The 13,829-nt window shown below is 57.1% G+C and overlaps 2 protein-coding genes across 2 annotated transcripts; both read left to right on the plus strand.

Moving 5' to 3' along the window:
• The first annotated feature begins 1,893 nt into the window (after positions 1 to 1,893).
• On the plus strand, positions 1,894 to 6,344 carry KVR01_008855 (G protein subunit beta). Its single transcript, XM_044787432.1, has 5 exons — positions 1,894 to 3,325; positions 3,428 to 4,146; positions 4,209 to 4,298; positions 4,352 to 4,471; positions 4,553 to 6,344. The coding sequence occupies exons 1-5, from the start codon at positions 3,196 to 3,198 to the stop codon at positions 4,571 to 4,573; spliced, it is 1,080 nt and encodes a 359-aa protein (XP_044642622.1). The 5' UTR covers positions 1,894 to 3,195; the 3' UTR covers positions 4,574 to 6,344.
• Positions 6,345 to 11,028: 4,684 nt separating this feature from the next.
• KVR01_008526 (uncharacterized protein) lies at positions 11,029 to 13,589 on the plus strand. Its single transcript, XM_044792836.1, has 2 exons — positions 11,029 to 12,590; positions 12,652 to 13,589. The coding sequence occupies exons 1-2, from the start codon at positions 11,967 to 11,969 to the stop codon at positions 12,898 to 12,900; spliced, it is 873 nt and encodes a 290-aa protein (XP_044642293.1). The 5' UTR covers positions 11,029 to 11,966; the 3' UTR covers positions 12,901 to 13,589.
• The last annotated feature ends 240 nt before the right edge of the window (positions 13,590 to 13,829 follow it).

Below are 13,829 nucleotides of genomic sequence, written 5' to 3' on the forward strand. Positions count from 1 at the left end.
AGTTTCTTTTCATCTCCTGTCAGGTCATGGTTACGCCACAGAGCGGGAGCACCCACAATGCTTATCGTTATTAATGAATGAGGATGATGAGCTTCCCAGGGCCCGGCTGTCTAGTGGCTCTCTAGGTTGCAAAGTGGACGGGATCGGATGGGTAGCTTGGCCAGGTAGACGTGGATCCCCGCGGCTGGCGTGGAGTGATTGACAGGCCCGGACGAGAGGATTTCAAAGTCTCCGAAACGTCTCAAGAATGCGACAGAGGTGAGAGGAAAGGCACACCCACAAGAGATACATACACACAGTACATACTGACATACAGCCAGAGCCAGGGACACGAGGGAGACAGGGAGAATATGCGGGAGAAAGTCGGAACAAAATCCTAACTCTAAATGTTGCGTTGCGCTCTGCGTCTGCGGACCCGTCGGTCAAGGCATGAGTTTCAATGGGGCCATATCGGCAGAGAGAGGCGACGGCAGCACCGCACGGGTACGGCAGCACGGCGCACGACGCAACCTCGCGAATGCAGTTTCCGAATCTGTCAGGCTGTAGGCTGTTTGGGTCGTCACCTGTCCAGCCTGTCCGTATCCCCTCTGGCAGTTTCTGGCCGCAAGATTGGACGTCTGCCGCCTGGTCCCGCCGGGGAGGGGGGGGTGATGAAACTGGCCAGATGAGGACAAACCTTCATTAGGAGCTGGGTCCCACGGCACCCAAGGTCGACCTTCAGACCTGCAGACCTGCAGACCAGTTCTGCAGGTCGGCAGCTTAGTCGTCGGGGTTGGCCCCGCTGGGAATCCCCGCTGGGAAGAAAGTGGAAAGTGGAAAGTAGAAAGTGGGGTGCAGCTGGAGACGGCCAGACGGCCAAAACGGCCAAACGGCCTAGCAGGACGGTAGCAATTTTGAGATTAGACGAGGTCGGGTTGCTGGGCGGGCCCTGGCGGGGATGGCTGATTTGGCTGATGACCGTGACCAGAAAGCAAACCAGCGCAACTACCTAGCCTAGGTACGGAGTGCTAGCAGCACAGTATGCGTGCGCTCTGACCACGGCAGGATTGTCGCGCGCCCCCAAATCAAACCCGCCTGCCTCCTCTTTTGCAGGACCGGATGGACCAGTGTGAATGGATGGGCTGGGGCAAGGCGTGGATACGACCTCGTCTCGTAGAATTCATTGCGTGCAATTTGCACAACTCGATCTGGGTCGGGTCTTCGGAGATGCTCATCGTCGCCCAGCCTGTCTGGGTGTCCAGGAACCTGATCCAGGTACCTGGTCCAGGTACAGTGTGCAGTTTGCAGCCTGCAAGGCCGGGCAGGGCAGCCAAGGTACTTACCAGAGGTACCTACCTACCCCAGCCTGCCTGCTACTCTTGAACTGTCTTGCTTTACTGTGTTGCTCTCTGGGCCCCCAGGGCAGCCGGCAGCCAGCAAACCACCACGGCAGTACCTAGGTATGTGTGCTCATGATCCAGAGAGGCTCGCATGTCCTGCCTGCCTGCCTGCCTGCCTGCCTGCGTAATTACTCAGGTAGGTCCGTCCGGTCGGACGTGAGCCAATTGACCGGAAGCTCGGTCATCAGCCACGGGTTCCAGTCCTTGGCCGGGTACTCGGTCTGTCCCTCTGTCTGGGATGACCACCAGTTTGTGGGAGCCGTTTACTTGTTGGCTAGCTGGCTTGTTGACAGTAGTCGTGCTTGGCTGCCGCACCCGGGACGGTCGAAAAGCTTCCCATGCCCAGCTGTGCGAGTGCGTGAGTGTGTGAATGTGTGGAGTGGGCGGGGGGGAGGGGAGGAAGGAACGGAACGTAGGTATGGATGGTATGTGGGAGCAAGTATCTAAAGTGTCTGCCCAATTCCGTTGGTCGAACGCACCATCCCCCCCCCTCCCCAGTCGTTGCAAGAGGGAACCTCGCTCCTCCCCCCCAGCTTTCCGCAAATCAAGGGCAGCTTTGTAATTTGGCTTCACGACCCCTGTCGGCCCCTTCCCGCCCTGAAAATCCAATCACCCTTCCTCACACTCCCACAGCCCTGCTCCTTACCCGTCCGTCGCCCGTCCGTTGCGTCTGCTGCGTCTGCCGTGGCTCGTCGACTGATCTGCTCCTCTCGCCTGCACCCAAGGTTTACTTGTCGTCTCGTCTTCCGTCAGCTTCGCTCTACGGCTTACCCAGAATCAATTTGCTGGCCCTACCTCCCGTTCTGGTCGGGTCTGTCCTATCCTGTACTGTAATCCATTCCTCTGGGTTCTTTCTATCCCGGTGAAAGTCGTGCCTCTTGGAAAGCCTTGGCTGTCCCTGTCTCTCACTCTCCTCTCGCTCACTCCCTCTCACTCTCCCCCCCCCCGGTCTAACAGCCACCCCCCGGCTCCTCTGCCTTGCCTTGCCTACCTGTCTGTCTGTCCTTCATTGCCTCCGTTTTCCCAATTACCAATCTCTCATCTCCATCCATCCTTGGGAGACAGACCACCAGCCATCGCCCCGTGCTCTTTGTCTGCTCTACACGACCACCACTACCACCACCTCCACAGTACACACAGTACAGTCAGTACAGCGCTGCTCTTCTTGTCTGTCCGTCCTTCCATACGATCAATCCGCCGCAGCAGCTACCAACGCCCGCCCGAATTCGACGGGATTGTACGAGCCAACCAGCGACTGGAGCCGCGAGAGAGGAGTCCCATTTCGGTCGACTTTCCAAGTTCTCGGATCGTCGCCGGGGTAGAATTGCGTTGCAAATTGGGACCGTCTCTGAGGCCTCTCCACATCCACCCAGCCCCGGCTACCCTATCACCCAGCCGTCGCAACCAGCAATAATACCTCCTCCTAAGGGGCCCGTCTAGCCCAATCTGACTGGTCCGTCCTGCCCAGCTGCCCTTTGGTAGCGGTCTAACCCCTGGGACCGACCGGTAGCTTTTGGTTACTGCTGCTCTGCCCGCTGCCGCTCACCTGCTCACTGCTGCTACTGCCTGCTGCCGTTGCTCTGCTCTGCATTTTCTCCCACAACATCCCAGCCCATTCAATCGGCCACTTCTCCATCTCCATCCTGATTAACCCAAGCCCAACCAACGCCAACAAGCCTCGATTGAAATCCCCGACCGCTCTCTCGGCCATCCATTCCCTCGCCTCTTCGGGCATCTCGCATCGCCTTCAAATCCCATCAGATCGATCGATTCATTGGCCGCCACTCATTCCCGCGGCTGAGCGAGCGACGGAAAGATGGACTCGCAACGACCGAACGATGTGTCGCCCGAGGCGATGCAGGCGCGGATCCAACAGGCGCGTCGCGAGGCAGAGACACTCAAGGACCGCATCAAGAGGAAGAAGGATGAGCTCGCCGACACCACCCGTAAGATACCATCCCATCTCGCCCTATCTCGCAATTGATAAGGGGGGGCAGGTGCAATTGCCTCTCCAACGCCCAGCCCTTGCTGACACGGTCCCCCGACAGTCCGCCAGGTTGCGCAGCAGGCCCACGAGGCGATCCCCAAGAACCAGTTGATGAAGACGAAAAGGACACTCAAGGGCCATTTGGCCAAGATCTATGCCATGCACTGGTCGACGGACCGAAGACATCTGGTTTCGGCTTCGCAGGACGGCAAATTGATTATCTGGGATGCATACACAACTAACAAGGTCCACGCCATCCCTCTAAGGTCCTCATGGGTCATGACATGTGCCTACGCACCCAGCGGTAACTACGTCGCCTGCGGTGGCCTCGACAACATCTGCTCCATCTACAACCTTAACCAAAATCGAGACGGGCCGACACGTGTGGCACGCGAACTATCCGGCCACGCCGGTTACCTCTCTTGCTGCCGCTTCATCAATGACCGGAGCATACTGACCTCTTCCGGCGATATGACCTGCATGAAATGGGACATTGAGACTGGCACGAAGCAAATCGAGTTCGCCGACCACCTTGGCGATGTCATGAGCATCAGCCTCAACCCAACGAACCAGAACACATTCATCTCGGGCGCTTGCGACGCTTTCGCCAAGCTCTGGGACATTCGGGCCGGAAAGGCTGTGCAGACTTTTGCAGGTCACGAGTCCGACATCAACGCCATCCAATTCTTCCCAGACGGCCACTCCTTTGTCACCGGCTCCGATGACGCAACCTGCCGCCTGTTCGACATCCGCGCGGACAGGGAACTCAACGTCTACGGCGTAAGTGCAGCCAATGAAGTAGCAAGTTGGAAAACATAGTCGCTGACCTTGCCCAAAACTAGTCCGAGTCCATTCTGTGTGGCATCACCTCGGTTGCCACGTCTGTTTCAGGTCGTCTCCTGTTTGCAGGCTACGATGATTTCGAGTGCAAGGTACGTTTGAGCACATGGCCGTTGTCTTTGGATATATGCTAACATCCGGGCAGGTCTGGGATGTCACTCGAGGCGAGAAGGTCGGTTCTCTCGTCGGCCACGAGAACCGCGTCAGCTGCTTGGGCGTCAGCAACGACGGCATAAGTTTGTGCACAGGTTCCTGGGACTCATTGGTAAGATTTCCATGCTCATTGCAGCCGGCACTCCTGGCGTCAAGAGGCATCAGTTCGTGGATCCCGCTAACATATAAGCAGCTCAAAATCTGGGCGTACTAGAACCTGCCAACACGATGACTACACGACTGTCGTCTGGGCACAACCCGATTCACGCCGCTTCGCGTTCTCGCTTGCTTTTATATGGCTCTTAATTCACATGTGTACGCATTTTAATTCGAGCGCGATGCCGGCGCAACACAGGACGAAGTCACGAATCTTCCCGAAAACATACATGCCGAGCCGAGAACCCCGGATTGCAGATGCTGATACCTGGCTGATGTGCCAACTGTCATCTGGCTTTCTCGACGCCGCGGGCTGAAGACCGGGCTTTTAATGGAGCCCTCGTCTCTATCACGCGCTTCTCCTATTTTACGACGGCCCCACTCGATTGGCGACTTTCATTTCTTCCAACCTTCGAACCGCACTCCGAAATACCCAGCGCCATTTTCACCAACAACGACCTGCCTTTACGCGGAGGACTGCAGGGGTGCCAAGGAAATCTTAGTACTTCCCGGATATACAATAGAGGTATCCACGTCGATTCGAGCTGAGCCTGCCGAACCGTACATTCGAGTGCGCTTGTGGTTACAAGGAGCTAGGCTAGCCAGAGTCTTTGCTCGGATTCCCGCACAAAAAGTTGCAGCCAGCAATGAACGCCATTAAGGTCGACCCGCTTTTTTTCCTTTTTATCTCTGGGGACGCGAGCCCGGGGGGAATAGCCCGTGCTCGAGGGGGTGGTGGATGGCTGTTTTGAAGCTGGTAGTGTGGGAGTTGGGCTAATTCCTCACTACCTCTGTCGATATTACAAAAACTCTGGTTTGGGACGCAGAGGAACGGTGTCAAAGTGATATGTTTCCATTTTTTTATGTGTCTTATAGGATGCGCGAGTTCTTGGAAAGAACGGAACAGCGGAGGAGACTGGGGTACGGGGACGTCTCCTTTTCCGGGGTTCATAATGGCCCTGACGGTCTCGGACCGGTTCCTTACTTCTTTCTCTCCTTCGACATCTTTCGGCGGTAGACACGAACCGAAAGCGAGTAGGGATCTGATAATACCACGAGGCTGCGGAGGATCTCGAGGCTGGGGAAAGGGGCCGGCGCGGGCGCAGAGAAGAGATAGGGGGGAGGTGTGATTAGCTGTGTGGTGATAACGACGAGGTGGCACTTGAGATACCTCAACCATAGCCTGTTCAATGTTTTGTGTACTATATTCGCCTACGACTGCTCTTTCCCATCTCGTGCCCAGCGTCCAAAAGCTCTTCGTTGCTTGCTTAACTCATGCTGCTCCATCCGCGCGGGAAACGCAAATTGTGTCCAGGCCGGCTCGGGTCTGGACAGAGATATCCAAGCCCCGCGTCTTCAGACACTGTCAAGAACTCAAAGTAGTGTGCTCCCTAGGATGCCCCCAAGATAATGACCAAGCGAAATCTCAGCTCAGTCTGTGTGCTAAGTATGTGCCCGAGTTGCGCGTATGATATGTCGGTGTCATGGCCGGCGCGGGCCCCGACCGGCTCATCCTCAATGCTTACCTGTCGAGCAGTCCTGTTGCGATGGTGATATCCTGGGTGGCAAAGCTTGTCTGTGAAACAAAACGAAGAGGGGAATGGTTCCCCTGCGTCTCCGGCCAGATAAGGTGGATATATTTATCGTTCGTGCCAGCCGTTCTGCATGCTGACGGTACCCGAGCACACATGAGTAAGTACCTAGGCGCACTCAGCCAGCGATACCGGTAGCAGACGTCACGCACAGGGGGACAGGAGAGGAGTACAACGGCATGCGGCCGGCGGCGTGGAAGATTGGTCGGCCCCCAAGAGAGGCCCGGCTGAGTGTACAGGAGAACATGCATCTTGCCCGTCAGGCCGCGCGCCTGAGGGGAAGGGCGGGAGATCTTAATTTGACGGCTGATATCACTTGCTGCTGCTGCTGCTGCTGACAGCCTCGGTCTGCCTTTTTGACATGGTGGACGCGATAAGGCTCTCCCCCGAGCCCCCAAACCGTCCCTGGGCATAATGAAGCGGATCAGACAGCAACTGTAGCCTATTCTTGATGAAAGATTTTTTGTATAAAAAAAGCCTTGGACTGATCTGAGCCTTATTATCACCACACGCCACCTTCGCATCGCAAAGGGCCCGGCCGCCCTGCTAAGACACCCGCCCAGGCCTGTCCTGTCCGGCACGCCCGCGTCCCGACGGACGCGCCGTCAAGAGCTGTGTGTGTGTGTGTGGCTGCTCCCGCTGCTGGCCTTGCCCTACGCGGTTCCTCCCGGGGGGCGGAAAGGGCGAGGGGACACACACACACACACACATTCAAGAAATTGGGAGGAGGGGGGTAGGGTAGGGCAGGATAGGGCGCCTGGTTTCCGGGAAACATGCCACAGACGTCGCACAGGAATCCTTCCAGGCGTGGCGCGGGTGTGTTGCGGGAGGGAGGTAGGGACTGCGGAGAAAATAAAAGAGGGCTGGGCGTGTGCGTGTGTGTGTGTGCCGCGCGGGTGTGCGTGTGCGTCTTGCTTGTGTAACGACGACCGCGGCGGCGGCGGCGGGCCAGCCAGTTCTCTGCCCCAGGCTGTCAGACCGGTTGGTTGGCTGTTGGTGTCACGGGGCCGAGGGGGGTCCAGACCGATATGTACATACATGCATACATACATGCATGCACATACATACCAACGGGACCGGAGGGTGAGGAGGCGCGCGTCACCGCTTTCTGTGGCGTCGTGGGGGATGGATGTGCAGGACGTCAAGACACGGTTGGTTGAGATATGAGTCCTGCCATTGTCTCCATTGACTGTTGTGCTCTTGTGGCGTCTGGTCTTGCGCGGTGAATCCTCCGTGATTTGATGCTGACTCAACCGGCACTTGCTCGGATAGGAGAGGAGAGGAGTTCTGGTGGTGATTCCTCACTTCTCACTGTCGTCCTCTGTCAAGACACTTGTCTTGGCTCAGATGATTCCGCAATGGTGATAGAGAAGGATACCAGGACTATGAGAGCATAGCGTCGCTGCTTTTGTGAGAGCTCAAATGAGTCCGAGGGAAATTATCATCCCCAAAGCCTTCAAATGGTTCTTATTATTCCACCGGTCATACCACATTGCGGATGACATCACAACAGAAGCTTGGATATCCCTTGGGAGACAATCGGAGGGACTCACCTGCATGTCTCATATTGTCAGTTAAGATTTCACAGATCAGAACACAGATCGCAAAAGCATGTGCTGCGTCAACTAAAGCCGCCTCGCCTAGGCTCATAGTCAGGGAGGACATTGAGTACGTCCTTCATTTTTCGAAACACCGAATCAGTAGCATGTCCGTGGATCAAAAGCAATATATCTCTTGTGCTGCGTCCCATGTGCGAAGAAAAGCTCACGGGGACTTTTGCTAGTCTCCAGATCTGAGTCCACCTACCAAGTGACCGCGCGGCATGCAATAAATTGCCCCGTCCAGATCGCGGCAGACTTGCAAACCACAACCTTAGACGCACTCATTAGTAAGGGCTGGACACAACACAACTAGTGTTGCCAGTGGCTTGCAGCGTCCGTGGGCGATGACGATCGGCCCTAAGCTGAATTGCACACGAAGGTGCCTGACCGCCCTCTCTGCGCCGAGGGAATCCCCGTGGAAACGGGCCGCGGGAAGACAGGTCAATTTCCCCACCACACCGCGCAGGAGGTCCGTCGTTCCATGGCGGGCAGGCCGGCGACATCGTGACTCCTGCGTCGGCGTCACCTGGGTCGGCGTCAGCCTCTGATACCCTAGCTCAGAGTTATGCGAGAAGCTGCTGAAACGGCTGCTGGGCCGGTGGTCATGCTGGGCAGGACCAAGCTTCCATGAAACAAAATCGGCCCAAATCGCAGAGATATGTTTCGACTAGCACCACCTTGGTGTGTTATCTGACGTCGCGCCTCTCTTTTGATTTTGCCACCTGGGGCGCGTGCGTGCGGACTCAACTTGAGGTGGCAGCTGCACGTTCCGCGCTTGACAGGCGTCGTGGCTTTCCGGAGAGCCGCATCTTGAGAAAGGTTCCCAGGTTGTTATACTAGTGCGCAGCTGCAAAGAGTGCGCTCAGACAGACGGTCCTTATTTTCCGAGCCAGGAAGAAATTTGTCCCTCAGATGGCAGCCACAGCCACGTCTCTCTGCCTAGATTGTCTTAGCAGAGATAAAAAAAAAAAAAGGACCGACGAAGGAAGCGAGGTGGAATATGACAAGGACCGTCCGTTCGTCCTGCATGCATCGTGCCTAATTCAAGAAGGGGCTCGAAACCCCCGGCCGAGGATCAACAAGCATATCAAGTATCGCATGACATTGATATGACATGGATCCGCTTGCGCCGCGGGTTTCCGAAGACTTCGAGAAGGCAGGAAGGCCCCGCCGAGTCTGGCGCCGGGAGTCGAGTTGCATGAGCGGGACAGGGACAGACTTCAGAGAGAGACAAGCACCGGCGCATTGAGTCTCATCTCACACACCCACACCCACCCACCGCGATAGCATCCAAATGGGGGCACCGCCGATATGTCAAGATCTCGCCGCAAGTGGCCCCGCCCGTCAATCGCCGAGGCCGAACCAAGCACCCTTGGCCCTTGGATGACTCGGTCCGGTATGGCAAAATGGGTTTCTGGGAGAGACAGGTTTCCTGAGATATGACATCTGGACCCGCTATGTATACTTAGGTTATGTATACTGTAGGTTTGCGGGGAGGCAGGGAGGCTGTGCGGCCCACCGAACTGCACCCAGGCAATCAAACCTGCCAGCGCGCCAGCGGAGTGGTGAACCACCAGTCAAAGCAGCCCAAGCAGTCCAAACCGAGGCAGGCTCCCGAGAGGAGGAGACACAGGCACACCAGGCGCCCAGCGCCCAGGTTTTCCGCGTTCGGGCCCTCAGATGGCAGGGCGCTAGCGCCGGCGTTGACTGTGCTGCGCAGTGGCCTCGTGCCAGAGCTTCTTCCTCAGCCCGGGTCCGTGAGCATGTTTTTTGTTCACGTTCCGGGCGGAAACCTTGACACTTGGTGCCAAGCAAGTGTTTTGGGCCGGGATCTTGGCCAACTCTGACGACCCCGGGTCACCACTGCCACGAGACACCGCCAGCAGGCCGCAGACCGCAGACCGCCCGACGATGACCGACAGCCATGATCGCGGGCGTGGGCATGGGCGTGGGCGTTTGGGGGGGGGTGCTGGTGGAAAGGAGTGCAGGAATGGCTCCAAATGAGTCGACGCGTCGTCGGCGGCGCTGAAAACAGATGTCAAGCCCAGTCAGTCAGTCTCCGGTCGGTCATGCGCCGGCTAGGCTGGCTGGATGGGGCCCCGTCCGTTCTTCTATTTTTGTTGAAGTGAACAAGAGGCGGTCCCATTTTTGAGAATTAACCCATGTTTGCCTGCGCAGGAGCCAGCAGGAGGCGGGCGATCGTTCCACAGAATGCTCGGACCGGGGTGGATCCCTGGCAGGCATTGTGTTATGTTCTTTTAGGTGTCAGGTTGGCTGCTCTGGGGCCGGGCGATGGGTCTCTTGTTATTAGCCTGCATCCTATCCATGTCGAGCCACGCGGGCGGTGGGCGTGGTGGTTGCCAGATGGATTCGGACAGTCGGGTCGAGGCATCGAGGGAACAAGAACAACGTGTTCGAGAAGTGTCAAGTGACCACAAGTGACCACGACTGACCACAAGTGGCGGGCTGGCGCGGGCAGGGCGGGCACAAGGCGGGCAGGCGGGCTGTTGGCCTGTGGCGGGTTGGGCAAAATCAAACGGGGGGTGCTGTCACTGCTGTGGTAAAAATGGACTCGAGCATGTGTTTCTTACAGTAGTGTGCTGCAGCCGGTGCCAGCCAGTGCCAGCCACATGTGGTAACGAGCGACCCAGACCCTCGGGGTCGCGATGACTGTGCATCTCGATTCCCATCCGCATCCTTCAGCCTCACAGGATTCCTGCCGGCATTCCATGGCTCCATCTGCGAGGCGACCGCTCTGCTCAGTGCTCACGCTCACCTCACCTCACACCGTCTCTTTGTCTTTTTTTTTCGCACCAGATACAATAGACACCATACACACTTACACGCTTGGTGTATACTTACACTACACTAGTACACAGTAGTGGGATCTATTGTTGACTTGTCCTAGTGTTCCAGCATGACAAGAACACGGCCTGACCTGACCTGACCTGACCTGACCTCACGATGCTTATGCCCGCTTCTATTACCATTTAATCTTGCACATTCTGCCGCATAACCCCCGTGATGACGGCTGATTTGTCGGCCTCACGAGTAACCGAGTAACCGAGTAGCCCCATGTCGAGAGCAGACCACAAGCACAGTCGTACAGCACGACTGACCGTCGCGGCCGACGCAAGCTCACGCCCGCAACAACAAAAAAAAAAAGAGACAGAGAGGCGTGTGGCAGTGCGTACGTACCACGTAGCCCCGGCAGTGGGCAGCACGACACGACATTACATTCCCCCAGGGGCGTAGGTGGATCCTGAAACGCACGAACGAAGACAAGGGGGGTGGAAAGAGCATCTTTTAGGTTTAGCGCGCCGCCGCTTCTCGAAGCCCTCTATTCTCCGCACTGCAGTTCCTTGTCCACATCCCTTGCCATCTGCCTGCATTGCCTTGCCTTGCCTGCCTTGCCTGCCTTGTCCTCCCCTGGCCTGCATTGCAGCAGGCAAACCGACTCCCCAGCTGCCCCCCTGCTCCCCCGTCGCCTGGACAAGAGACACCCAGACACCACACAACAGCACCGCACTACCGCAGCACATCGCAACCACACGTCGCACCTTGCCGCGCCCTACCATACAACAGACCACTCTGCACAAACCGGCTTGGCCGAATACGCTTGCGGCGACATCCTCGTCCCACGCTGCATCGTACCCGAAGCATCACACCCACGCCCATACCACCCTGTCTTGCCCTGTCGGCCCTGCTCACTGTCCCAGGCCTGCGATCTGACACCGGGCCCGTCCATCAAGCCAGCAAGCCAGATCCTCTCCCCTGCCCGCGCAGATACACGCTCCCTTGGCTCTCCCTGGATTCCCCAGATCACACCCTCTCTGAACAACCTCACGCCAAGCCACACCTCCCTGACCTCCTGGTCGGGCTCTGTGCCGGGGTTGTCGGATTGTGCGTCTCCCTGGTGGTCCTGTGCTTACCGCTCGAGGAAAACTAGAAACGTGGGAGTCATTTGGTCTTTTTGAGCTCTGCCCTCGTCACTCCCGCTCCGCTTTCCCAAAACTACGGTCCCTGGGGCATCCCGGACCCATCCTGACTGGAAACTGAGCCCTGCGCCCCCTTGTCAGGCCTTGCCCTCTAACGCTACCACCACACGCAACCCGACCGCACCTTGCCTTTGCCTGGTCACTTACTACCTGCCTACCCTACCTACATACTTACCTTTCCCTCCATCTTGTCTATTTATATTTTAGCCCGCCCGCCCGCTCCCATCTTCGCGCCCGCCCCCCCCCCCCTTCTGCCCATCATGTCCAAGACTGCTGCCCAAGAGGAATTTGACGATTTCATTGCAAAGAATTCAACCGGTCCCAACGATCACATCCACCCAGAGGACAGAGCCGACGTTGCCCGTGAGCGAGAACTCCACGAGAGGGACAACAGCGACGACGAGGAAGAACAGTACCGTGCCGCAAAGGTCGACGCCGCCATGCGCATGTCAACATATGATACCCGCGCCACAGCGGACCTGACGCTGCCACCCGCCAGCTTCGACTCGGGCCGTGCCACCGGCGTCAAGGGCGTCATCGCCGACGCCAGGAATTATGAGAACGCCAGGAGGAACAAGTGGAGCGAGAAGATGAGGAACGCGAGGAGGAGCGTCATAGAGTTCGCCTCGGTCAAGTCGAGCTCCGACAAGAGCGACTCTGAGCTCAGCGGCGCCGAGGACGAGGAGTCCTTCCTCAAGCAGTGGCGCGAGTCGAGGCGGCGGGAGCTCGAGTCCCAGGACAGGTCTTCGGTCCGCAACAGGAGGACGAGCCCCAGCGCACGCATGTACGGCCGCTTCGAGGAGGTCGACGCCATGGGATATCTAGACTCCATCGAGAAGGTGTCCAGGGAGACAACAGTCGTCGTCTTCGTCTATGATCACGAGGTTCGTGGCCAAATCCCCACTTCTGGCAGCCCACACAACCCACTAACCTACGTGTGTACAGTCGGATGTTTCTTCAACAATAGAGTCTGCCATGGTGCCTTTGGTACGATCAAACCCAGCCGTCCGTTTTGTAAAAGTACATTACGAGGAGATCGAGTTCGACCAGGCAGGCGTCCCCGCAGTATTAGCATACAAGAACCAGGGGGACCTCTTCGCCAACCTGACCGCCCTCATCGACATGATTCCAGATGAGGAGGACTTCGACACCGACTCCTTGAAAAAGTTGTTCCTACAACATCGCATCCTCTGAGCGCGCTGTCACATGGATATGGACCTTTTATTCAAACAGCGGCATCGACTAGCTCGCCAGCGGCAAGCTTCTCGAAGCCAGCATCACCACTACGTCCTGGATCCCCCCTGAGAGGAGCAATAGCCCCTCAGGCGAGGACTGGAGGCAGCAGCAGCAACCTCGCCCCCAGCCCCTCTCCAGGACTTCCCTTCAGCTCAACTATACTCTAATGAAGCGACTTGTATATTGTTCAATTTGTCTTGTACGAATGGGATGACCTGACGGGAGGACGCGGCGGCCGACCCGGCACATGGCAATCTTCTTGATGAGAGGGAGAATGCGCACGGGGTCACGGCTCGTCCCGGCCTGGTTTCGGCCAGTTTGCTTTGATGGCGGCCCGGCACGGGCTGAGGGTGTGCATATGATATCCCCCCAAATGGGCTACACCGGTTTGGCGTGTGGAGGTTACGATTTGGAATGCATTGGTCGGTATTCCAGGAGTTGGACGCGTGCTGCGCGTGAATGCTTTTACTCTCTACCATGCTTTGCTTGCATATGCTTGGGCTGGGAACCTGGCGATGGCGTTTTATGCGGGACCCAAATGAGGCTCAGACACGAGGTCCGAAAATGGGAATGGACGGGTTGATCTAGGGATAGAAATCCAGACTATCAAATGAGAAAGAGAGAAAGAGAGAGATGTCTTGACTGCCTGTCACTTTTCCCTACCAGCATTTGAGATTGTGAAAAGAACAACTTGGAACACGCAGCGGGTTCACTTGTGGCTGGACAGGGAGCGTACGTAGTATTGCACGTGCCTCGTAGATTATAAGGTTATGCTACGATACGACACAATACCAGGCAGGGCCCATGGCCACATGGTATTCCCGAGAATATCTCGAGGAATGACAGGAATAATTTGAGGGCGTGTGTTTACTGCATCCGAACAGATC

Source organism: Diaporthe batatas (genome assembly GCF_019321695.1).
Source record: "Diaporthe batatas strain CRI 302-4 chromosome Unknown Contig00010, whole genome shotgun sequence".
Lineage (NCBI taxonomy): Eukaryota > Fungi > Ascomycota > Sordariomycetes > Diaporthales > Diaporthaceae > Diaporthe > Diaporthe batatas.